This window comes from Schistocerca serialis, chromosome 5 (assembly GCF_023864345.2).
Source record: "Schistocerca serialis cubense isolate TAMUIC-IGC-003099 chromosome 5, iqSchSeri2.2, whole genome shotgun sequence".
Classification (NCBI taxonomy): domain Eukaryota; kingdom Metazoa; phylum Arthropoda; class Insecta; order Orthoptera; family Acrididae; genus Schistocerca; species Schistocerca serialis.
In genome coordinates this window covers 514,501,843-514,526,839 of record NC_064642.1, presented here as the reverse complement: position 1 = coordinate 514,526,839, position 24,997 = coordinate 514,501,843, and the positions used below count along the sequence as shown (strand labels likewise).

At 40.4% G+C, this 24,997-nt stretch overlaps 1 protein-coding gene across 2 annotated transcripts in view; it reads right to left on the bottom strand.

Moving 5' to 3' along the window:
• LOC126482284 (uncharacterized protein ZK1073.1) overlaps positions 1–24,997 on the bottom strand; it is a 564,828-nt gene that overhangs the window by 154,518 nt on the left and 385,313 nt on the right. Inside the window, exon 1 of one of the 2 annotated variants that reach the window (XM_050106273.1) lies at positions 7,032–7,133. The exons of the other annotated variant lie outside the window; for it this stretch is intronic. Within the exon in view, the coding sequence (XP_049962230.1) occupies positions 7,032–7,052 (21 nt within the window). The 5' untranslated portion in view covers positions 7,053–7,133. Of the gene's footprint in view, positions 1–7,031; positions 7,134–24,997 lie in introns of those variants that run through there. 2 annotated transcript variants of the gene reach the window in all.

Genomic DNA, 24,997 nt, shown 5'->3' with positions numbered 1-24,997 from the left:
AATAGGCTCCCACCGGATAAAGCACCATGAGAAGCTGCATCAAGCCAGTCCTCGGACTGAACACCGCAACAGGCTAATACCTCATAAAGGGATCTAGTGTTCACTAATAAGTACCAAAAAGACGTTAATTCACCGACGCCTGTCTGTCTTTTTACTGGTATAGTTAGCGGTGTTTCAACAAATACTGGTACATATTTTACTCAGTATCTAGAAAAATTACTGTGGGAGAAAAGCAAGTGTAGGAGAAGAAGAATGCGCGCGCGCGCGCGTTTGTGTGTGTGTGTGTGTGTGTGTGTGTGTGTGCGGTGTGTGAGTGCGTGTGTTCTATGGCGAGTGACATTTAAAAAATAGCTCTGCCGCCGGGAGGCATTTTAGTCAAACCTAAAATACATTTTATTTATTATTTGGAAAAATATGGTGGGTGTAAGACACCCATAGCGTCAATATAGGAAGAGGGAGGGAAGTACGGCAGGAAAGACGATAACACGTCTAAATAACAATAACGACCTCTATTAGTGGCGGTTACATAGTGTGACTGAGCTGCCCCTGCCGATATCGGTTTATGCAAACTGCAATGTTACATTTGGCCTTCAAAATCCGCTTGCGAGATTTTCATATTATCTCGCTTGTCGTACGCTACTAGTCCTAGAGAAAAAATGAACATAACTTTTTTGTAGGAAATTTAATGTAGTTAAATTTTATACTGAAGTACGTTTTCACAAGAGACCGTAGTTTTCGAGTTATTCACGAAAAACATAGAAAAGTGACCTTGAAACACACTCCCACTGCCAAACTCACCCCACACCGGTCAGGATTTACTATAGGCTGTTCATGGCAGTCCCTCCTACCACTTTATAAAAATTTGCGACTGCACGAATTATTTCGCAGATTCGACCTTTTCTTGGTCTTCATTGACTTGCTTTATTAGGTCATCAGCGTGATAGAGCACTTACAGATTGTAAACTTGCCTTCTGTATAAATTTTACGAAACAATTTTGTGAATTTTATCAGCATAAAATAAAGAATTACACCGTTGTATTCGTTAGGCCTAACGTTTACAATATCCTCACTTACACGTTTAAATTAATAATGTTAACGAAATATCCAAATGTTCTGGTAGCGTAGTAGCCAATCGATAGAGACCAAAAAAGATTGAATATCAGGAATAGTTCGTGCAGTCGTAAATTTTTGTACTCTGACAGGAGGAGTGCCACGAACAACATACTAGAAATCCTGACTCGTGACGGATGAATGTGGGGTGGAAAGCGCGTTTAAAGGTCACTTCTGTACATTTTTCTTGAATAACTCGAAAACCGTTTCCTCCAGAGGAAACGTATCCCAGTACAAAATTTAACTACAATAAATTTCCTACAAAAAGGGTCCTGTTCAATTTTTCTGTAGGACTCATAGTTTGCGCGTAGAAAGCGAGAGAATATGAAAATCTCGTGCGGGATTTTCGAAGGCCAGGTACAGAATTGCGGGCTGCATAAAAAGACAGCTGAATCATCGTGTACAGATTTCTTGTTTGCCAGGGTGACTACTTATACTACTCTAAGTTTCATCAAAAAGAACACACAAAAGATGCCCCTAGGAAGAGCTAAATGTGCACGAAAGTGTAGTACTGGTGACGACTTCATTCTAAGTGCCCTAATCAAAAACGTTTATTCGCCCCGTAGCATTCTGATCAATGATTTCTTGATTAAGTGACTCAGGCTACCTGTATACAGACTTCATTCACGTCCATCTTCACCGGAGTATCTGCGCACAGTTTCGATGGTTGTGCTGTTGCATTCTACCAGGTATTACGCTGCGGGTTGTGAGCAACAGGTAGCGATCACGTCTGGCTGTAAACACCTCTTGATACTTGCAGTTGTCACTGGCTAACTTCCATCACATCAATGACTCGGTATCCTGAAAAATCACGTGCCAAGGCCTTACACTAGCTTCAATGGTATTGTTGTGAGCGTCAACGCTGAACACCGACCTCCTGGAGCTACGGCACTCGCCGATCTGGCATCAATCAGGTCTGAGAAAAAGACTTCTCTTGCTGTCGTAAAAGTGAGTAACTACCGGCCTCTGTGGTTAGAGGATAGTTTCGCTGTCTCGTAAAGTGGAGATCGCGGGTTTGAGTCCTTCCGTAAGTGTCGGTATAGGCGGGAGTTTTCATTGTTCCGTTACTGTTTATACGTTGTATGGATGATGCGTCAAATGATGCAAATGCAGTGTGTAGTGTATAAACGTATATTTCATTTGTACAAATGAAATGTACTCTCTAGATACATAAAGAACGTAGTTTGTACGGTAAGTTGGGCTGAACCTTACAGTTTGGGCTTGGCTGAAAGCACGATAGAGGACAATCGGAGGCCATTTAAAAAACTATATTTTCGCAGGATGAAAACTGATATCTTGACTTGCCCGCTGATTGCTTTCAAAAATGTGTTTCATCGATTTACCTACTCTTTCAATCCAAGATTTGGGCAGAAAAACGTACCGCATAAAACGTATAAACTTTTGTTTATTATTCACCTAGTTATGTCTCCATCGTCGTCATAGAATGACACCACAGAAGTTCGTGATTTACTTTGTCTAAGATCACAATAACAGACGAAGAAACGACTATTTTCTTCAGTTAAAAAAAAAGGACTACTTGTTGATGTACAAAGACTTAGAAAGGACCCTTGAGAAAGGTTTATATGAAAGATTGTGTAGGAAACAAACAAGACAACCTTCCGTTAACATGACTTGTCCAGTGGAAGAATACGTGCAAAAAATTATTCGAAAGGAATACCGTAGCAGATGAGCTTCAGTAAACCATTGATAGGGAGTCGAACGAAATTTAAAAATAAAGCGTACATTACTGTCAACATCAAAGACACCACAATGCTTTGCGAAAAATAAGCTCCGTTACGTCTTAAGCACGTAACTGTGTATAAGAAAAAGATGAAAATTAATGAAATGTGCAAACGTAAAGTATAAAGTAAGAACAGGTACAAACCAATTGAATGCAACCACATCACCACGTTAGGGTAAAGCCTACGAGCTGATGAGCTAATTGAATCGCACAGCTACCCAGTGAGAAGATGACGCACCGAGGGAATTTTAAAAATATTAGGCGTAGGTTTCAGTACTGACAAAGAAGATTCAGTTACACACTCTACAATGTTTTCGGCGGACAATGTAAGAGAAAGAAGTGACGTGTGAACTTATACAGCTATGTACGGGCACGAGTTGGCTATTAGTATCTCTCTGTATGTAATCAGGGATGCAGATTATTCTTGAAACCACAGAAAGTCGCCCACTGTAATTTAAAAGGATCCTGGTAATCTATTATGCTTATCACACGTATACGACGTCTGTAAAAGAAATACGGTAAACATAATGATATTGTAATTGTCTGATCCTAATTACACGTATAGAAGACACAAAATGTCAAAGAAAATTGGAGAGTACATGTTAATGATGAGTCGTAGAGATCCTGCGTGGAAAATCAATAATACCGTTACGTTCAAATGCAAAGTAGAACATCATGAATAAAAGAGCACGCGCTCCTGGAGAACCGATGTGAACAAATAGAGCTGCTCGAACGAGTACAGAAAACTCAGTTCCCGGTAGTGAAATAATTATAATACGCAGCACTAGCTGGAGAGCAGAACCGGTAGGGTAGTTCCTGATCAACAGACTGCGCGTCAGTGTTCTTACACTTCTCCGCAATATTTAATGGAGTGAGGGAATGTGTTATAGATTATTATCATCAAATGGTTCAAATGGCTCTGAGCACTATGGGACTTAACAGCTGTGGTCATCAGTCCCCTAGAACTTAGAACTACTTAAACCTAACTAACCTAAGGACATCACACACATCCATGCCCGAGGCAGGATTCGAACCTGCGACCGTAGCAGTCACGCGTATGATGATCAGTCCGTCTGAGAAGGCTGGTGAGGTAGCTGGCCCACTTAACGACATGCGGGTGGAAAATACTATACGCTAATCCAGAAGCATTTTGCGGCTTCGCTGCATAACACTCTCCGACATAGTACACAAAGCAGCAGAAATTAACTCAATAAAGACTACCACAACTACAAGGAGGATACGGAATACTTACTGAACGAATATGATGGACATATTAACGTCCTTCCCCAGACAAACAGCTAAACCAAAGCATAAATATATTTACCCTCCTAGGACGACAGCCCAGAAATACGCATGATACACATCCAGAATTCATGAATGACGAGACTAACAACAAACAACCCAGTTCTTGCACACCATCTACAGCGACAAGTAGTAAATAACGAGGATGACTTACATGCTAATGTTGTCAAGACACACTACTGCTAATGCTGCCCATACAAATAAGATCAAAGTAGCTTCTTCGAGCAAGTTGGTGCAGTGGTTAACCCAATGGCTTCGCATTCGTGAGGGCTGGGGTTCATATCCCTTTACGGCCATCCAGATCCCCTACATCGATTATCCTAGAACACTTAAGGGGGGAAAATATTACATTGTTGCTAAACAATCGTAAATTTTACTACTCCATATTTTATTCAAAGGAAGTCATAAATTATAATTTGTGTACCAGTTAATTACACTTATAAGGCCTCCAGTGGTATGTCACTTACAAAATAAATACAAACGTCTTGTTTTATTCCCTATAAGGACAAAACCAGATTGGCGGGAATCGCGAATTGGTACCAACTGCGTTCATTAATTTTAGGAGGTTTAATAATCGAGGGTTAAGGCTAATGGGGGACTGGTTTCTTTGAAAAGGACGTGACCGAATTGTACTACATTATTGTCCAAGCCAAGTTTCTACTTCGTCTCTGGTGATCTCAGCATTGACAGGACGCTAAACTTTAACTCTCTTCCTTCCCTTTCCAAAGAGGTTCTGATAATCTCCTATCACATTTAATTCAAGCACCGCTCTACACTGTCCATCAGGAAAAGAACAGATTTCCTCAAGAGAAAGTATTAAATTTGAAATCCATAAACATTTTAACTAAGAATGCTAGCTTAGTTTTAAATAACCAAGCACAATTTCATTTTTTCCTCCGTTAAATAACTTTTCAGTAATGCAATATACAGCAATATGACAATTATCATAATTAATTGTTGGCAATGTAACGGTACCTTTCATAGTGTAAAAATGTAATAATTCCTTGTAAACAATCTGTATCTGTATTAGTTGTGTCTCTGTAAGTCATCGCCGGACGAAGTGGCCGTGCGGTTAAAGGCGCTGCAGTCTGGAACCGCAAGACCGCTACGGTCGCAGGTTCGAATCCTGCCTCGGGCATGGATGTTTGTGATGTCCTTAGGTTAGTTAGGTTTAACTAGTTCTAAGTTCTAGAGGACTAATGACCTCAGCAGTTGAGTCCCATAGTGCTCAGAGCCCTTTGAACCATTTCTGTAAGTCATCCGTCATTTTATGTATGGATGCGACATTCAACTGTCACCTGAAGACGGCCTATGAAACCGAAAAACTGTTTCTAGTTAAATAAATAACAATATAGAATACCAGCATATCAGCAGTGAGTTCCTTTTTGTTGTTAAGAGAAAAAATACCGCGTTTAGTAATTTAAAGGTTCTTTAGTCACTGCAGAACATATTATGTAAACAAGGAAATATCTGAAAAAACCAAAGGATCCGCAGAGTAGGTCGATATTATGGTTGGTTTACTTCGCTTCTGGAAGGAGGGTCTATATGTCGTACAGTCTAGTAAAACAGAGAGAACTCGAGCGTACTTTTTCTAAAAGGACATCATATTCGTCGTTGACTGTTGAAATTATTTGTTTCACAATTGCAATTTCGGCCTTTGAGCCATTTTCAAGTGGTACTCCAAAAGCTAAAAGAATACAAAAATGAAGCACGGAGTGCACTCGTATATATGTAGACAGTGGTACATTACAAAAATGGTGAAAATAATACATCATTTACATTTTTCTTCTGCGCATGTCAGACTTTAAAATCCTCTGTCAGTGTGTACATGTCATACTCAAAAATAGAAATACGGTAACATCAGACGTGTGCGAAGTCCTGTACATCGAGAAATGATGCCAATTGTGTGACATGTTACCAATGTTAATTGGTTTGTAGTGATTTACGTGAATAATGTTCAAAAAAATGTTCAAATGTGTGTGAAATCTTATGGGATTTAACTGCTAAGGTCATCAGTCCCTAAGCTTACACTCTACTTAACCTAAATTTTCCTAAGGACAAACACACACACCCATGCCCGAGGGAGGACTCGAACCTCCGCCGGGACCAGCCGCTGAATAATGTTAACATTTTATGTAATTTACATCATTTCACGATGTACAGAGCTTCCCACTCGTCTGATTTTACTGTATGTCTATAGTGAAAAGGCCTATTCTTGACGATGACAGGTATACGGACCGGAATATTTTGAAGTACAATATGTATTGAAGCAAAATGTAAGAGATGTATTATTTTCACCATTATTGTAATAATACCTCTGTCTACATGATATGTTTGTGTAGTTTCTTTTATACACAAGTACTCTGCTTAATTTTTGTATTACTTTAGCTTTTGCAGTACCACTTCCAAACGGCCCAAGGCCGACAATGCAGTTGTGAAGTAAATAATTTCTACAGTCAACGGCGAACATGATGTCCTTTAAAATATTCTACATGATTGTCAACCCCGCCCATGAAAATTTAATCAGACGACAATACTAATGGTGCAACAGACAGCGGCGGATAGGAAAGATTGAGGAGCTACCGAAATGTTGCAATTACAGGAAGATTCATTTTCAGAAGCTTCAAAGAAGAAAAAGAAAGCAAACAAAAAGGTACGTCGCTTTCGAACGCAAAAAAAGACACATTCGCCTCGTATGTCATTACGTGGAAAGAGACTTCAGGTTTAAAAGACTGGGTAGCATAGCCACATCCTGGTACGCTTTCTTAGCCGTAGAACCGGAAACCTAGGGCGGATGTGAAGAAAAAGTGTCCCTGTTATGCGCTCCCGGAAGTAGGTGTCGACACGGACGAAGGGGTGCGAGCGACACTGAACTTGCCTTGACGAAGAAGTCGGCCATTGGTGGCGTCTCGGGCGTCCTCTGGGTGTTCAGTGCGTGTCGTGTGGCGGCGCGCGAGGCACTGCCGGGTATTTGTGGCGGCCCAGCGCGCCGCTGCAGTTGAGTGTGGCCAGCAGGCCGTGCAAGGCGGGGGGGGGGGGGGGGGGACGCAAGAGTGTCATCACAGCACAGCGCCGCGACGCCTCGAGCGCTTGTGGGCTGCTTGCGCCACCACAGGTGGCAAGCCTGTTCCTCGGGGTGTCCGGCTAGCCAGCAGCCCTTTTACTCTGTGCTACGTGCCCTTAGCGCTAGGATTTCACCCGGAACAAGTCCCGCCCATTCACCCCCCTCCATGCCTATCCACAGTGTAAGGCCCTCCCCTAAACAGCCGCCAGTTCCGCAATCTGAAAACTACATCAAAATTGTTAGCATATGTAACACTCTGATGAAATTCAGTAATTATAAGAAATTTAAGTTTTTCTGGATAGTAATATAATATGAGTCTGCATATTAAAGAAATAAAAATTGTTATAGAGAATTGAAAGCATCGGCAGTAATAGAAAACAAAAAATAACGTGATGTTTTTTTTAAGGGCAATAAGGACAAATTTTCATTAACTAACTCACTTATTATAATACGTTTATTTGAGGAAAACAGCAGAGCAAACATACAATGCGAAAAAAATGGTCTTGAATTTGTCATGTCGGTAGTAAAGCCACAGATGCAGTCGAATAACTCTGTTGTCTAAAATCAACGTTATATAGAAATAGGTCAAAGTTGTTTTGTTTATGTAGGCCCTCATAGTAGCTCACGAAATGTAAAGAATATAAGAATGCCGTAAAGTAGAAATGCCTAATGAAAGCAATAATATATTTGCTTATGTGACATATTTCGTTAGTATTTGCAGCGATAATTGGTTAATTTTAACTTGTAAATTCTTCCAATGCCATACCTGCGCATTATAAAAGCGGTTACAAAGAATTGTGGCTATTTCTGTGTGATTAGTGTCCTACATGCTGTTGCAAACGTCTCAGGAAAATAATCTGTCGCTATTCTTTGTCCTGTCTGTTTCTAACCAAAAGGTTTATTAATTTCGTAAATGTCATTCAAACAAAAATTCAAATGGCTCTGAGCACTTACCATATGAAGTCATCAGTCCCCTAGACTTAGGACTACTTAAACCTAACCTAAGCACAGCACACACATCCATGCCCGAGGCAGGATTCCAACCTGCGACCGTAGCAGCAGCGCGGTTCCGGATTAAGCGCCTTTTTTTTATCTCATTTTGTTCGCTGTTGTTCGTTGCATCTACTCGGGGCGGACGTCATATGACATCCCTTGAAGTTCGCTGTTGATCGATCAGCTCAATTTATTTTATTACAGAGGGCTGCTAACCCTCTTACCGAACACGCTGAGCTAATGCACCGGCTAACGCCTAGAACCGCTCGGCCACCTCGGCCGGCTCATTCAAACCATTTTTTAACAATAATAATGATGATGTGTATGTTTGTCACAGAGCAGTTAATGGTGCAGTGTCGACGGCTGTAAAACGTCCTCATGCTGTGTTAGTTCTTCTTCCACCCCTAAAACTTTTCAGCAAAACTATTCAGTGAATAAAACGCAAAAACAGCTTGGATCGATCTAGCAATAACAAAGTAATTTTGATGCGCTCTGGAAGTATAGTGAACATTGTTGCTTGTTTGACATGTACTGTCTGAGTTCCGAAACTTAAGTGTCAAGTATACTGTGGTTCCTCTTCCTCCAAGCAAATTATTCTTTGAGGGTAGGTTTTTCCTGTTTTAGCTTTGGGTGCTTTTTCTCACATAGAAGTATGTTTCTTCATAGGCTATTCGTCTGAATACTGATTTCTCGTATTTAAAGAATTAAGTGGTAAATTGTTTTCTCTTATATTTGCTGTGGAAGTACCTGGCACAGCTGATGCCAATTGTGCACGTTTTTTGTAACGTGTCTTTTAACTATCTGGCAAAATTTAAGACCTAGCAAGATATTAATTCAACATTCACTCCAAGTGCAGCCGAACGCGGTAAACCACGTGGGTCAACTGAAACGATGCCCAGGCGCCGAACAAAGACCGGGAAAAGCGGGGGTGAGTGGGCGGGACTTGTTCCGGGGGGATGAGTGGGCGGGACTTGTTCCGGGTGCAACCCTAACGCTAACGATTCCTCTCTGTGCTCCACATTAAAGTGTATTCACTGCATGTGACATAAGGTGTCTCTTGCATACCTACATCTTTGGGACAGGCGGGAAAAGTGACCATGGCGGGCAAAATGGCAATTCGCGCAGGGGCTATGAGGTGCCTGCGTCACTCGGGCTATGTCTCAGCTTACTCTCCATGGAGGGCTCTGTCAATCCGAGAAACCTAATCTGTCTGCTGTGCCGATCCTCAGAGTTATAATGATTGTTGTGGATTTTATGAGGGGCGTTCAGTATGTAATGCAACACATCTTTTCTTCAGAGAGCTGGTCGGTTTTATTCAGGATTCCGATAGACCATATTATGCCCCACTCTTTTGGCTACAAAACTCTATTTTTGAACATAATCTCTGTTCAATGCGATGGCCTGACGCAATCTTACCGGAAAGGCCTGAATGACCGAATAGTACCACTCTGCATCAACAACCTCCCCATCACTCATACACCGTTCCCAGTAGAGTGCATCCTTCATTGGGCCAAACAGACGGAAGTATGTGCGAGATTCGGGCTGCTGGGTGGGTGAGAAAGAACAGTCCAATGAAGTTTTGTGAGCTCCTATCGGGTGCGCAGACTTGTGCGGGACCTCGCGTTGTCATGGAGAAGTTCATTTTCGTGGCAATGAACACGCTGAAGTCGTTTATTCAATTTCATGAAGGTAGCGCAATACACTTCAGAGCTGATCGTTGCACCATGAGGGAGGGCCCCTCCAGAGTCCTTGAAGGCCGTCGCCATGACTTCACCTGCTGAGGCTGCGCCTCTGAACTTTTTCTTCGGAGAAGAGATGTTGTGGAGCCACTCCATGCATTGAAGTTTTGTTTCCGGTTCGAGGTGGTGAACCCATGTTTCACGCCCCTGGCAATGTTCGAAAAAAAATTGTCACGATCAGCCCCGTAACGGGCAAGCAACTCCGCACAGGTAGTTCGTCGTTGCTCTTTATGCTCTTCTGTTAGGCGATGAGGAACCAGGCTGGCACAAATCTTTGAGTGCCCCAATTGGTGGGCGAGTGTATCAACATTACCAACAGACATCTAGCTGAGCGGCGAAATGTTTCACTGTGTTCCATCGATCTCCTCAAATGAGAGTGTCCGCACGTTTCAACACTGCAGGACTCGCTCGCAGCTGTGTGTGACCGGCCAGCACGCGGGAGATCAACCAGCTTTGCGCGACATTGTTCTGATGACGACAGACGCCTCGCACACCGGCTCTCCGTGCTTTTGGTCACTGCCCGGTCTCCGTAGACATTCTGCCAGCGCCTATGAATATCTGCGATGTTCTAATTTTCCACCAAAAGAAACTCAATGACAGTTCTTTGCTTCGAACGCACTTGCGTTACAGATAACATTTTGAAGGCTATGTATAGCGGCGTTTCCTATATCAAAAACGGAAAGCATCCGACGAGAAGAAGGGTAGAAAAAAATTGCGAAAATCAGGAACCACAACCCTAGAAGAACTCTCCCTGATGACAACGATGAAGATAGTGGGTGCAGCTACAACGAAGAAAACGTTCAAATTCAATGCCAGAAGACCAGTGGACTAAGTACGAATTGTGTTCCCTCTAGGCTCACGCTCTGTACAGGGTTTCAGGAACACGTTTAAATTTTACCTGTATCACAATAAAATATATTTAGTTCTCTGTTAAAACAGTTCCTTATCCCTTATTTTTGAGTTTAAAGCTAAGTGGCCACTTTGCCGGCTCATGCAGCGGAAAATTGTTTTGTCGCTTTGTGAGAATTGAACTGCTTAAGTACTCAATTTGATCCTAAGGTGATAAAACTATTCAACATTCTACTTCAGGAACTGTAATTATAATCACTGATTTCTATATATTTCCGTCACTGCTACTCAGTCTAAAAAATGGGTATACCTTCGGCTGGACATTTTGGCCCGGCTATCGGCTGCTTGTTGTTGCGGTCTGCAGTCCAAACACTGGTCTGATGCAGCCCTCAACGTTAGTACCGTGTGTTAAGTCTTCTCACGTCTGCGTAACTAGCGCAGCCTCCATCCATTTCAAACTCCGTACTACATTCAGACCTTGTTCTCCCTCTATAGTTTTTTCTCTCCATTCCTCTCTGCATTAATGTATTTGTTCCTTGGTGTATCGGGATGTGTCTTATCAAACAAGCCCTTCTTTTAGTCAAGTAATGCCATAAATTTCTTCTTTCCTCAATTCGATTCAGTGCTTTCTCATCAGTTACTCGATCTACCCGTATAATCCACAGCATATTTATTTAGCATCATGGTTCAAGAGCTTCTATCCTCTTCGTGTCTGACCTGTTTATCGCTTACGTTTGACTTCCATACAAGGCTACACTCCAAGCAAATACATTAAGAAGAAGAGTTCATAACATTTCCATTTATACTTGATGTTAACAAATATCCCTTTTTCAGAAATGATCTTCTTGCTGCAGCCAGTCTGAATCTCATATAGTCTCTACTTCGGCCTCATAACCCTTTGATTCGCGACTACATGAAAATAAATATAATTTTGAAATTTTTACTAATGTAACCTTTATTATCATAGTAAGCAATGAATACAAAAGAAATTGGCAAAAAAGAAAGCAGTCCATTATTTTGAGAAGATGGTTTAACTTTCGCTCCTCTAGGACATACAGTTTGTAACCACCCTTCATTTCATGTATATATTTGAAAACAAATCCACATTTTTTTCTCGATACAGTCCCACATCTCCAAACTGACATGAACCAGTAATACCTAAAACAAAATTCAGTTTTACATAACAAGCAAAAGTGGACCTAAAATTTAATAAATTTTTTATCGAAACTATATACTACCACTCAGCTGTACTGCAAACTCTAATTTAAAACAGCTCCAGGTTTACTTACTTTCACTTTCATTGGCCTCCTCAGTATGATCATTATAAAAAACCGCATGTCACTTTCTCCTACAGTCACGTAGCGTAATTTCCGCGCTGATTCTTGCTTTAGACGCTTTAAGTAACTGCTACAATGCACTACATTCCCAGAACTATATCAATGTACCATCAGATGTCTCCGTCTAGCAGCAGCATCTGTGGTTGCATACTGGAAGCTCTGATACTTCAAAAAAATTATAAAACGGTGGTTTTAGGAAGAAAGCACTGGTACTCAAAGGGTTAATGACAGTCATCATCCACTTGTAGTGTCTCATTGCCTTATCTAATTCCCTCACCATCGCCTGATTTGCAATTATCCGCGTTTAAAGAGATCCCATATAATACTTCAGGTGGGAATACTGTCCAAGTCTTTCTGCTTTATCCTGTAGACGTCCAACATTGATAATAGCAATACTACTAGTAGTAGTAGTAGTAGTAGTAATTGTAGTAGTTGTTGTAGTAGTAACAGTAATAATTTTACTCATTTGTGGATCATACTTGCAAGGATGTTGGAGATAACTTTATTACAGTTTAAGGATAAAAAACAGAATTCACATATATAGGCATGTAAACACTTACGGTTATGGTCTGTAAAGGATGAGGAACGTTGTCGATGTGGCCTTATAGCAGGAACCATCCAAGAATTCGCCTTAAGAAAAACCGAAATCAGGATGGTCGGATGGAGATTAGAACCTCCGTAACACAAGACCAGTCTGTTAAAAACTGCGCAACCTACCAACGCATTTATCTCTAGAGTACAATACTACCTTGTTTCCAAATTCTTCAAAATGGTTCAAATGGCTCTGAGCACTGTGGGACTTAATTTCTGAGGTCATCAGTCCCCTAGAACTTAGAACTACCTAAACCTAACTAACCTAAGGACACCACACACATTCATGCACGAGGCAGGATTCGAACCTGCACCCGCAGCGGTCGCGCGGTTCCAGACAGTAGCGCCTAGGACCGCTCGGCCACTCCGGCTGGCTACAAATTCTTCCAAACAAGTTATTTCTCAATGTAAAATAACTTAAAAAATTAAAATTTGACGTCAGGACCATGAATATCATGCTTAGCTTCGATTTTGTGTGCCATAACTTCGCTTTTGCTTGTCTGAAAAACTGAATAAGCATTCCTCCATAATGAGTGACGTTTAGAGCTCAGAATGTGTGTAAGATGTCATTGTTATCCATAGCAGAACTCTACTGTAAGGTGTAAGGTGGCAGGCAAATCCAACACCTTCCATGAAAACCCTGACATGATAAGCAAATCCAGTAGTATGTCACATAGCTCCAAATAAATCGTGACATTAAATTAACCAAAGTAATACGAGTAACGAGTGAGCAAATGGAATACCATAGACTAACACAAGAATGCCTAAATGCATGTCATACCTTCCCACCGTGAGACAGACGCAGTTCCGAGGGGAGAAACGAGAACAGAAGCCGAGAGCAGAACCGTGCTAAGTTGAAGGCCCTACGATAAGGGACGGACACAAACGTCGCCAGCTAACAGCTAGGACCACCCCCCAGCCCATGTCAAAAGCTAGAGCCCTCCAGAAGAACAGTATAGAACTTACGATAACACTAAAAGGACCACACCAGCTGCAAGTTTTAGCGTGAGACTTTTTCGCGCCTCTGTTACGTCAGGACCACCCCCCAGCCCATGTTAAAAGATAGAGCCCTCCAGAAGAACAGTATAGATCTTACGATAACACTAAAAGGACCACACCAGCTGCAAGTTTTAGCGTGAGACTTTTTCGCGTCTCTGTTACGTTGCAAACTTTAAAAACATGGCCCCACCACGGAAAGTATAACGTTTCTCATTGGATAGACAGAATTTTGTAGGCAGAGCTTAAGGTTAACATTGAGACCCTGATTGGTCAGATGAAAACACAGCCAGATAGTTTTTTTAAACCAACTTCGGTAAATTGTAGCAAGGAGAAGTTAGGAGAGAGTTGCTTCCGAGACGGCAAGGTGAGCGGAGCTGTGCTGCCCGACGCCCCCTGACGAACACCGACAAGGTAATGAACGCACGCGATGCCGCATAACAGCGCATAAAGCTTCACTCAGAACTGCAGAAGTCTCATCTGTTACACCCCCTTTTTGCGTAATACTAGTGTCGATCGTCAATTAAAGCTCATCGTATTCACATTTGCTACGTAAGTAAAAATCTGAAACGCGATGATTTTTCTGTTATATAGTTACTGAGAAGCCACATCAGCCACTGTAATTTACGACAAGTTAGATACGTAATTAAAGATAATTGAGGGTCACTGTAGACCATTTTGATAGTTTTCTCTTTTGTGAAACTTAATTTAAACCTAGATTATAGATGTGATATGGCATAGGCCATCCTTCGATCCATTGTAGAACTTGGAAACCCACTCAGGGTATATTGGTTCACATTTTTGTTGAACGCAGTTGGTTTTTATCATCCTGTATTAAAACATTTCCTTTTATCAATAGTCCAATTTATAAACAATGTTTTGTGAGTAGAATAAAATTTCCAATGGTAAACTTAACTGCTTTTTCGACGTTATTTTACCAGCTAACTAAAAATAGGAATGCCTTGAACCCCTTCCACTAAATTTAGTTAGTATTAAGATTCTTTTACAGGGAGTGCAGTGGAGCTGACGCTGAAATCATTAAGTATTTGGTTATATCATCGCTAGTCTCACTGAACTCTTCTGAACTCTACATGTCATGTGTGGTCTGACGTCTCCTTTCCAGCAACAGGTCCCAGGTTCAAACTAGTCAATTCCCTAAAAAACACACTCAGAGCGTCGTTGCGCGAAAGTGGTAGGGAGACACGATATAGAACAAACAGACACCACACTGAATGTTAGAAAATGGCGACCCTGCCAGAATGGTAAAATACCATGATTGAAGGTCGGCCACATGCCTAACTAGGTCAGAAAAATACCCTGTTAAAAAATTTTCGAAATAAAATTTTTTTTTTGAAAGGCATAAATAGTTGAAAACAGTAGCTGCAGCGATAGGTAGTAATAAAGAATTCAATAAAAAGTGCGACATTCTAGCAGAGACAATAGCATAATTAAGTTATGAATTTTAAAAATTGTTAGAATTTAGTTTTCTCCTCAATGCAAGCGCACAGGTGGCGGATGCATCGTTGACAAGTTGGTTCTGACCCAACAAATAAGTGAATGGAATGTCAGTCTTGGGTATAATAAGTGTCAAGTCGTGTGAACAAAAAGTTTATAAAACGCGTGAGATCGTATGAGCGCATGTTGACTAGAAGTAGGCGCGTGAATTGCTTTTAAAACAGAAAATAAGGGATTCGGAAAGATTAGCAATGGCAGATCGAGACCTTGAGGCGAATTGAGGTAGAGACCCAGCACGAAAATAGACAGAGAATAGAGGACAGTACAACAGACGATGCAGAATCGCGAGAAATACGACATATAACGCACCATAACGAGAATAATGTACGTCAAGGCATAGAAAACATAAGTCAGCATACGACAGAGGAGCAGGGAAGTAGAGAGACAGTCGATGACGATTCTAACTTGCGTCGTGAATACGTAGAACCCATAATACAAACAATCAGAGCTCCCTCACCACAGAGTACAAGAAGTGCGAGCAGGAACGTGTCACAGCACAGTTCAATGCAATCGGTTGCGAACCAACACTTGGGCGAAAACACAGAGCGTAGGACGTCGGAACGCAGTAGGAACCACCAATCTGGCAGAATTATTAGAACAAATTACGGAAACCATGACAAGGCAAAATAAAGACATAGCGAACACAATTCAAATTCTGAATGCAGAAACCACGAGACAAATGCGTGAGATTAAAGAACAAAACAAAAAAATTCAGTTACACCTAAGTCATACTGAATACGGGGGAAAAGAATCTCGAGAAGTGCTAGGAAACTTAATAACAGGTCACAATCAATTGAGAACAGACATTCACAAGGTACAAGCGGACGTACAAACATTGCGTAATGACATTCAGGACGAGATCAAAACATTACGTAACAACACCCAGGGAGAAGCCAAGAAACTAGAAAAAAATGGCTCTGAGCACTATGGGACTTAACTGCTGAGGTCAGTAGTCCCCTAGAACGTAGAACTAGTTAAACCTAACTAACCTAAGGACATCACGAACATCCATGCCCGAGGCAGGATTCGAACCTGCGACCGTAGCGGTGTTGCGGTTCCAGACTGCAGCGCCTTTAACCGCACGGCCACTTCGGCCGGCCAAGAAACTAGAGAAACAGGTAAACGAAATTACTAGACAAGCAGCAGGTACAGCGCGTGAAGTTGTTGTAAACAGTGTGTTACACAAACGTATCACAAAAGCAGCGCTGAAAAGATATGATAACCGCATAGTCAAAATAGAAGCGCGAACGAAGCGACAATTTCAGAAATTGCGAACAGAGTTGTTGCAAACCATTGAAGAGCGCAGTGAACAGGATCGAACAAGCACAGAGTCTCCAACCACATCCGTATCTGTAACAGCACCGGAAAAACAAGCAATTAACGAAGATATTACGCATTTGCGATTCCAATCACAGGCGGAAAGTAACATACGTGAAATCAGACAGCCTGCACAGCAACAAACTCTTTTCGAAATTCTTGATGAACAAACGTCATCACAAACACATGCGGAACCATAAATGCATGTTTCAAGACAGTTTGGATCGTGCAATGTAGCAGCAAAGTTAGCCAGACAAGATACCGAACCAATACCTGACAATGGAAAGCCAGGTCGCGAAGAGTACAGTGCAATGCATTAAGCTACACGTTCACAACCGATGGAAGAAAATTATTGCGTACCACTCCAACGATACTACGCAAGGGTAGGCGAAAGTTACAGTGGTCAATATCCAATGGATCTACCACAACCGGAAAGAACGACGGGAGAAATGATCAGAAACAAAAGTGGCGAAAAATCGCGAATTTCATATGGAACTATGACGAAGTACGACAACGATAATTTCCTCACAGTCAGAAAATTTCAACACTTTCGAGAAGGAAACTCATTACATCCACGAACTTTTATTGATCAATTCCGAGTAGGATTACCAGAACACTGGACGCTAGCACACAAATTAGACTTTATATGTGCACACATGTCAGGAACAGTCGCAGAAACCATGCAGAATGTTGCAGCGACATGCCGATCGTACGAAGATTTCAGAGAGAAGTTTCTCTCGCGATATTGGTCCAGCGAAGCACAGAACAGAGTGAAGTACGAATTATTACAGAACCCATATTTTGAAAATTCAGGAAGGAAGAGTCCCGTGAAATTTTTCGAATTAATGGCAAAGAAAAATCAATGCTTAGATGTACCATACAGTGACGGAGAGTTGATTAAATTATGCGCGATGAAGCTACCTATCATTGAAATACCAGCAATCATTAGTGGGTCGTAGAGCCAATGACGTCGAAGCATTTAAAGGTATTCTAAGGGAACTAGAGTTCATATTTTCGGAAGATGACGCAAGAAAAAGACGAAGCGCACGTGAAAACGAAAGCAAAAAGCAGTGGAATCCACAAGACACAGTACGAAGAAACAATAATTACGAACCATGTGATAACTTCGCACCAAGAAGCGACAATAGATTTCAACAAAAAACCGGTTATGGATTTAGAAGAGAATATGGCAATAACTATAATTCACCCAGCACAGCAACAACTATTACGGAGGGAATAACGACAACCGGAACGGGTACTGGAGAACCAATAGACCGACAAATTATCAACAAAGAAACCACTATCAACAAGCTGAACAAGAAAAGAGAATACAGATAGAAGAGGTGGAGGTAAGACCACCAAACCCCAATAAACGTTCGAACTGACAGCTTTGGCCCATGCCAAAGAGAATGACGCACCGACCCAGGACAATTGCAGCACCTTGAACAAAGTAGTAAAAATCTTATCAAAAGAAGAGAAGAAGGAAGAAACAAATCCGCAGGGAACAGATGAAAATGAAGACAAGAAAATAACAATATCGTGTTGGGGTGAAATTAATTGGGATAATACTGACGAGGAAGATGGATTACCAGAGGCATGCACAATGAATGTAGGAGGAATGGACGAAGTAATGAGTGTTGCAGAGCTATCTGAGATGGAAACCAGGGAAAGCGAATTCAGTGAGGATAATGCGCAGTCGACAGAAGTTGAAAATAATTTACAAGTGGGCACACAACCCAACGTATATAATGAAGGAAGTTATGAAGCGATAATTAGAGCATTCAGATGCGATTATGTGGAAGTAGCAACGAAGAAGGAGAAGATAGACGAGGATGAGGAAAAAGTAGAGGATGTTGAAGAAAGCGTAAATGAAGGAAGAAATAGACAAGAGGAAATAAAAGAGAGAGAAGTAGCAGTCGAAGCTTATCCTACAGAAAATTCGAATTCACAAGGGAAATTCCTAAAAAGACTCATGTATGATTCAGTGGAGGATTCGTTGATGCAAGAAGAAGAAGAAGAACAGAACCAACTCTTTCAAATTCAACCACTTGTGAACGCCATGGTAAAGCATATCCCAGTCAATATTGTAATTGATAGCGGAAGTGAACTGACTGTGATCTCAGAAAATTTATTCATGCAATGTAATGCCAATCAGGAATTGCCAGTTCTGAAAACACGTAAGATTAAAGTAAGAGGTCCTATTAGAAACAATGCTGCGGAAGTTACGAGACAAACAAGGTTAACTCTTTCGTGTCAAGATCAAAAGATCGAAGCCAACATCGTGATTATACCCAAACTAACTGTAGATTTGATTATAGGTGCAGATTTTTTAAAATGAGAGACGAGCAATAATAGATACGGGGAAAGGTAGCGTAACATTCGGGAATGTCACACTTCTCTTTGAGCAAAAGCTAAAATTAGAAGAAACACCAGTTATAAACAAACAACTAATAATGACGCAAGATAAAGAGGATGAAGAATTAGAATGGTACGCACAAAAGGGGGAATCGCCTCAACTCATGTTAGAAGTCCATAAAGAAATCGACGAAAAACTGCGAGAAGTTCAACGTATTTCGGAACACAGTAAAAGAGAATTAGATGGTATTTTACGAGATAAAGCAGAGGTATTTTTACCTAAGACTGGCAGTATTAAACACTTTCAGTACAAGTTTGAAGATTAATTTTATTACTGGTAAATAATCAGCACAATATTTCAAGATTATGTTGCAGATAAGATCGTCAGGAGAAAGAAGAATGAAGAGAGAGGAAGGTGGGAAAAAGAAAGTAGTATCAATAAAAACAAAAACAAAAATAACACCAATAGTACCATAGATTAAGGTGAAGGGATAAAGAGTAGATAGTCTAGCAGCATGAAATACTAAAATGCTATACACCACGACACTACACAAAAAATAAAAAAACGAATTTGAGGAATTTTGTAGAAGTTAAGACTCAAAAAATCTTAGAATTGTAACATGGAAAGGGCACCGAAATTTGTAAAGCTTTTTAAGAAGATGTAAAACAATGTAGGTACTAGACATCTGTTAGATGATTATAAGTAAAACTTTTTGTAAGAACCATTGTAAAAACTCCAACAAAGACCAGATGCAATGACCCACAAGTTGCAATGTGAGAAGTATCAAGAAAGAAAAGGACGTAATTAGCAAGACACGATACCTACAAGGAAGAAGCGTCAAGAGAAGGGAAAGGACAGTGAGACCAACAGAGGGTAGCTGAAGTGGGCAGTAAATGTGCTGAACCACAGGGTGGCGGAACCGTGCTGGGACAGAAGACGGAACCACAGAGTGACGGAACACGGAAGGGACCAGTGCAGGGACTGACAAGCAAACACCGGACTTTCACCGCTCGTAAATCTCCGAACGCCCCGACTCAGCGGAGCGAGCAAAATAAGGCCCGACGAGATAACCGCTTGGGCAAGCCACCACTGGCAAAAAATATGTGTAAAAGTCACACTACTGCTATTAAACAGCACGCTGATGCACGAAACTGAAGAAAACTTCCACAAAGTAAATATGACACGCCCAAACAATTTATCAAACTGTTACTAAGAGGAGAACTACAAAGCGACTAGTTATCAATAAATATTTCCATATCCTGCCCAGAGAAGAACCAAGAAGCAAGTAAGAAGCAGAGAAAAAGCAGGAAGACAAGAAGTTGAAGATTCACAAGACTGAGACCAAGAAAGAATATGGGTGAAGAATAGACGACATACCTTCCCAAATCCCTATCCTATTGTAATCTAGTAGTCTGCGAAGTATTACAACGAAAAACAACCGCTTCCAGCGACACATAACGATGACTTTCACGCATACAAAGCCAGTAAACCACGAGATTCTGCACTCACAGCTCCATTCCATTATGGGACCTCCACAACAGCAACACACACTTGCAAAGCCAACAAGGAACGATGAACGAAGCTGTACATCAAATACTTGCCCACATCCATCTCGCTCAAGTCCATCACCTTTGTGCAAAAAACATTCGCCAACCTCATGTTTAAACATTCATAGGATTGTGTGAATGTGTGAAATCAAATTATGTGATTTAGGAATTGTGCAAAAAGAAATGTGTGAAAAACTAAATAAGTTAAGCACACCAGACAGCTAATAAACTATGAAATAACAGTCATTGACTATGGACTTAGGTAAAAAATAGACTATTGATAAAAATAAGTCATTAGTTCTGAAATGGACAGTATATAAAGAACAAAAGTAAGGCATAATAAACACTACAACTATATGCCACTTATTTTCTCCTCATAAAAATAAAAGAATAACTATATTTTACTTATTTTCTCCTTATAAAAACAAAGAATAAAAAATTATCTTGTTGGATATCCTCCCTTTTTTTAACATTTGTACTATTTGTTAGGATAATATCTCAATACTTGTGTATGTATATTTCTTTGTCAAAGCAATTCTTGGAAATAATCCTTATTTGTTAGTGTAACAACGTTGAAATGAGTGTCTAGAAACAAAAACATTTTACTTGTACATGATATTTAGAAAATGTGTTAGGAATAGATTTTACTTAATTACTACATTTATAAAAACAATATCTCTAAGAAAATCGATGTGAAAGACTCCTCACTTTCGATGACAAACTTCTTAAAAAACAAATTTCACAATTAAATAAAGAAAAAAATAATTAAAAATAATGATTATAATAAAATAAAAATATCCTTCCCTTGTCAATATAAACATATTCTTGATAATAATGTGGAAGAATATAAAAATATAAATTAGTAATACAAACTAGCATAGAACAGAATAACGTGGCTGAACAGTAGGCAACAAAATTTAGATAACGGAATAATTTTTGACTGGCTTAGACAACGATTCAATCATTGCCTAACTTCAGTACAAAAATTAAGTTTGAAGGGTGGTGATATGTAAGGTGTCAGGCAAATCCAACACCTTCCATCTGTATTCTCTTTTCTTGTTCAGCTTGTTGATAGTGGTTTCTTTGTTGATAATTTGTCAGTCTATTGGTTCTCCAGTACCCGTTCCGGTTGTCGTTATTCCCTCTGTGATAGTTGTTGCCTGGGTGAATTATAGTTATTGCCCTGACATGATAAGCAAATCCAGTAGTATGTCACATAGCTCCAAATAAATCATGACATTAAATTAACCAAAGTAATACGAGTAACGAGTGAGCAAATGGAATACCACAGACTAACACAAGAATGCCTAAATGCATGTCATACCTTCCCACTGTGAGACAGACGCAGTTCCGAGGGGAGAAACGAGAACAGAAGCCGAGAGCAGAACCGTGCTAAGCTGAAGGCCCTACGATAAAGGATGGACACAAACGTCACCAGCTAACCGCTAGGACCACCCCCCAGCCCATGTTAAAAGCTAGATCCCTCCAGAAGAACAGTATAGATCTTACGATAACGCTAAAAGGACCACACCAGCTGCAAGTTTTAGCGTGAGACTTTTTCGCGTCTCTGTTACGTCAGGACCACCCCCCAGCCCATGTTAAAAGATAGAGCCCTCCAGAAGAACAGTATAGATCTTACGATAACACTAAAAGGACCACACCAGCTGCATGTTTTAGCGTGAGACTTTTTCGCGTCTCTGTTACATTGCAAACTTTAAATACATTGCCCCACCACGAAAAGTATGAGGTTCCCCATTGGATAGACAGAATTTTTGTAGGCAGAGCTTAAGGTTAACATTGAGACCCTGATTGGTCAGATGAAAACACAGCCAGATAGATTTTTAAACCAACTTCGGTAAATTGTAGTAAGGAGAAGTTAGGAGAGAGTTGCTTCTGAGCGGAGCTGTGCTGCCCGACGCCCCCTGACGAACACCGACAAGGTAATGAATGCACACGATGCCGCATAACAGCGCATAAAGCTTCACTCAGAACTGCAGAAGTCTCATCTGTTACACCCCCTTTTTGCGTAATACTAGTGTGGATCATCAATTAAAGCTCATGGTGTTCACATTTGCCACTTGAAGTAAAAATCTGAAACGCGATGAGTTTTCTGTTATATAATTACTGAGAAGCCACATCAGCCACTATAATTTACGACAAGTTGGATACGTAATTAAAGATAATTGAGGGTCACTGTAGACCATTTTGATAGTTTTCTCTTTTGTGAAACTTAATTTAAACCTAGATTATAGATGTGATATGGCATAGGTCATCCTTCGATCCATTGTAGAACTTGGAAACCCACTCAGGGAATATTGGTTCACATTTTTGTTGAACGCAGTTGGTTTTTATCATCCTGTATTAAAACATTTCCTTTTATCAATAGTCCAATTTATAAACAATGTTTTGTGAGTAGAATAAAATTTCCAATGGTAAACTTAACTGCTTTTTCGACGTTATTTTACCAGCTAACTAAAAATAGGAAAGCCTTGAACCCCTTCCACTAAATTTAGTTAGTATTAAGATTCTTTTACAGGGAGTGCAGTGGAGCTGACGCTGAAATCATTAAGTATTTGGTTATATCATCGCTAGTCTCACTGAACTCTTCTGAACTCTACATGTCATGTGTGGTCTGACGTCTCCTTACCAGCAACAGGTCCCAGGCTCAAACTAATCAATTCCCTAAAAAACACGCTCAGAGCGTCGTTGCGCGAAAGTGGTAGGGAGACACGATATAGAACAGACAGACATCACGCCGAATGTTAGAAAGATTTTGCAGAGAGAGACTATGGTGCTATGGTGTGTTGGGAATTTACAGAGGTGTTTTATTCTTATCCACCCGTGTTACATTTTCACCATATCCCTCCTTTGTATCATCTACGTAGTTCTTCACTGAAATATGTTACTTAACACATAGCTTTTAACTGACTTTTAATTTAGATTCTCTTATCTCTATAATCTCCTTTGATAATTTATTGTCTAAATTTTATTCTTTGGAGAAAGTGCTGCTGTGAGTCTTCCATTAATTATTTCGTGGAAAAGTCCAGTCTTTTTCCATTATCTGGACTGAGCTGTTGGTTCAATAATTGCCAATAATTTCTTTTAAAATGTCCCTAGCTGATTGGTAAATGTACTCACATGCTGTATTCAAAATCTGAAATGTTGAGAACAGGTTCTTCCAATGAGCCCAATTACTATCTTTGTTTACGGTTCCTACGGCACTTTTATTTAATTTGAAAACTGTGTTCATATTTTGTGCTTGTGTTACTCAGAAAATAACTACAGAGCTAATGTTAACTGTATGCAGAAACAGTATGTAACCGAAAGCCAATACTGTTACAGACTGAACACAGAGTCTTAAGGGCGTAACTTGCTGACAGTATTCTATTTGCAAGTATCTGCGTGTTGACACCACTTCAGCTGACAATCACAAATGGTTCCTAGAAGTTGTGTGTTTGTTAAATTCACGATAAAGGATGACAGCCGCAACAGTTGCAGGATAAAAATTTATTAAAATTCTTGACCAAGGTTTCGGTATATATAAATATACCTTCATCAGAAGTAAAAAATCTAAAATTACATCACGCAACGTTGATTAATAAAACAATTGTGCCAAAGGCGTTGTCAATAATTAGGACATCTTCTCCATTTGTACAACATGACTGTGGGCACAGGATCAATGCGAACAGTTTAGCATCAGTACTTCGCCTATGAACTATCGAGATAAGAGTCGTATGAATGAACAGACAGTTGTTTTCTTCGTATCGTTGCATGTAATATGTTGTACTGGCGATTTTACGATCCATCCACGGCAAAAAGCCAACAAGAGCATAGCAGCGAACATCTGAATAAACCATGTTTGTGAGTGTGAGGCTTCAGTTGCAGCTGCGCGTAACTCTTCTATTGATGAAAGGAAAGCTCCCGCCAGCTGGCTGTCAGCAGCTGACACTTTTGTGTTGCTACAGGCCGCCACGGCAAGCTTCTGCGAGCGAAGAATTGCAGCCGAATGTGTCTGGTTGGCTGTTGCCCGGGAATGTCGACCGCTGCTGCCTGTTTACAAACAAGACTCGATGCGTTCATAATCAACTTATTTTCATTCAGGTTCACGTTTTCTCTTCAGAGATTGTGTAGTACTTTAGTGAGCATCGTGCGTATTTCTAATGAAGTGGTTTTACACCGGTTGTAACATCACTAGTCACATTAGTCTGTAAATTTTGCTATTTTTGAACCGTGACTTATTTTCAAAGAATGTTCTTAAGAATTTATTTTATTTACTAGCGATTCATCAAGAACATTAACACAGTTAATCACACAATGTAAGCATGGAAGTAGTTGCCAGGGAGTAACTGATGAAATCAAAACCAAATTCCTTTCAACAAATGGGAATTTTATTCACTTTAATACTGCCTAAAGGCATTTTTTAAAAGAAACAGATTTAAGATTATAATCAGAAAGCACTCTCTAAATATCAAAGTTACAATTTATTCAGAGGGAGAAAGAAACAAGTTTTGACTGTATGAGCTTCTGGGCAGAGAACCTT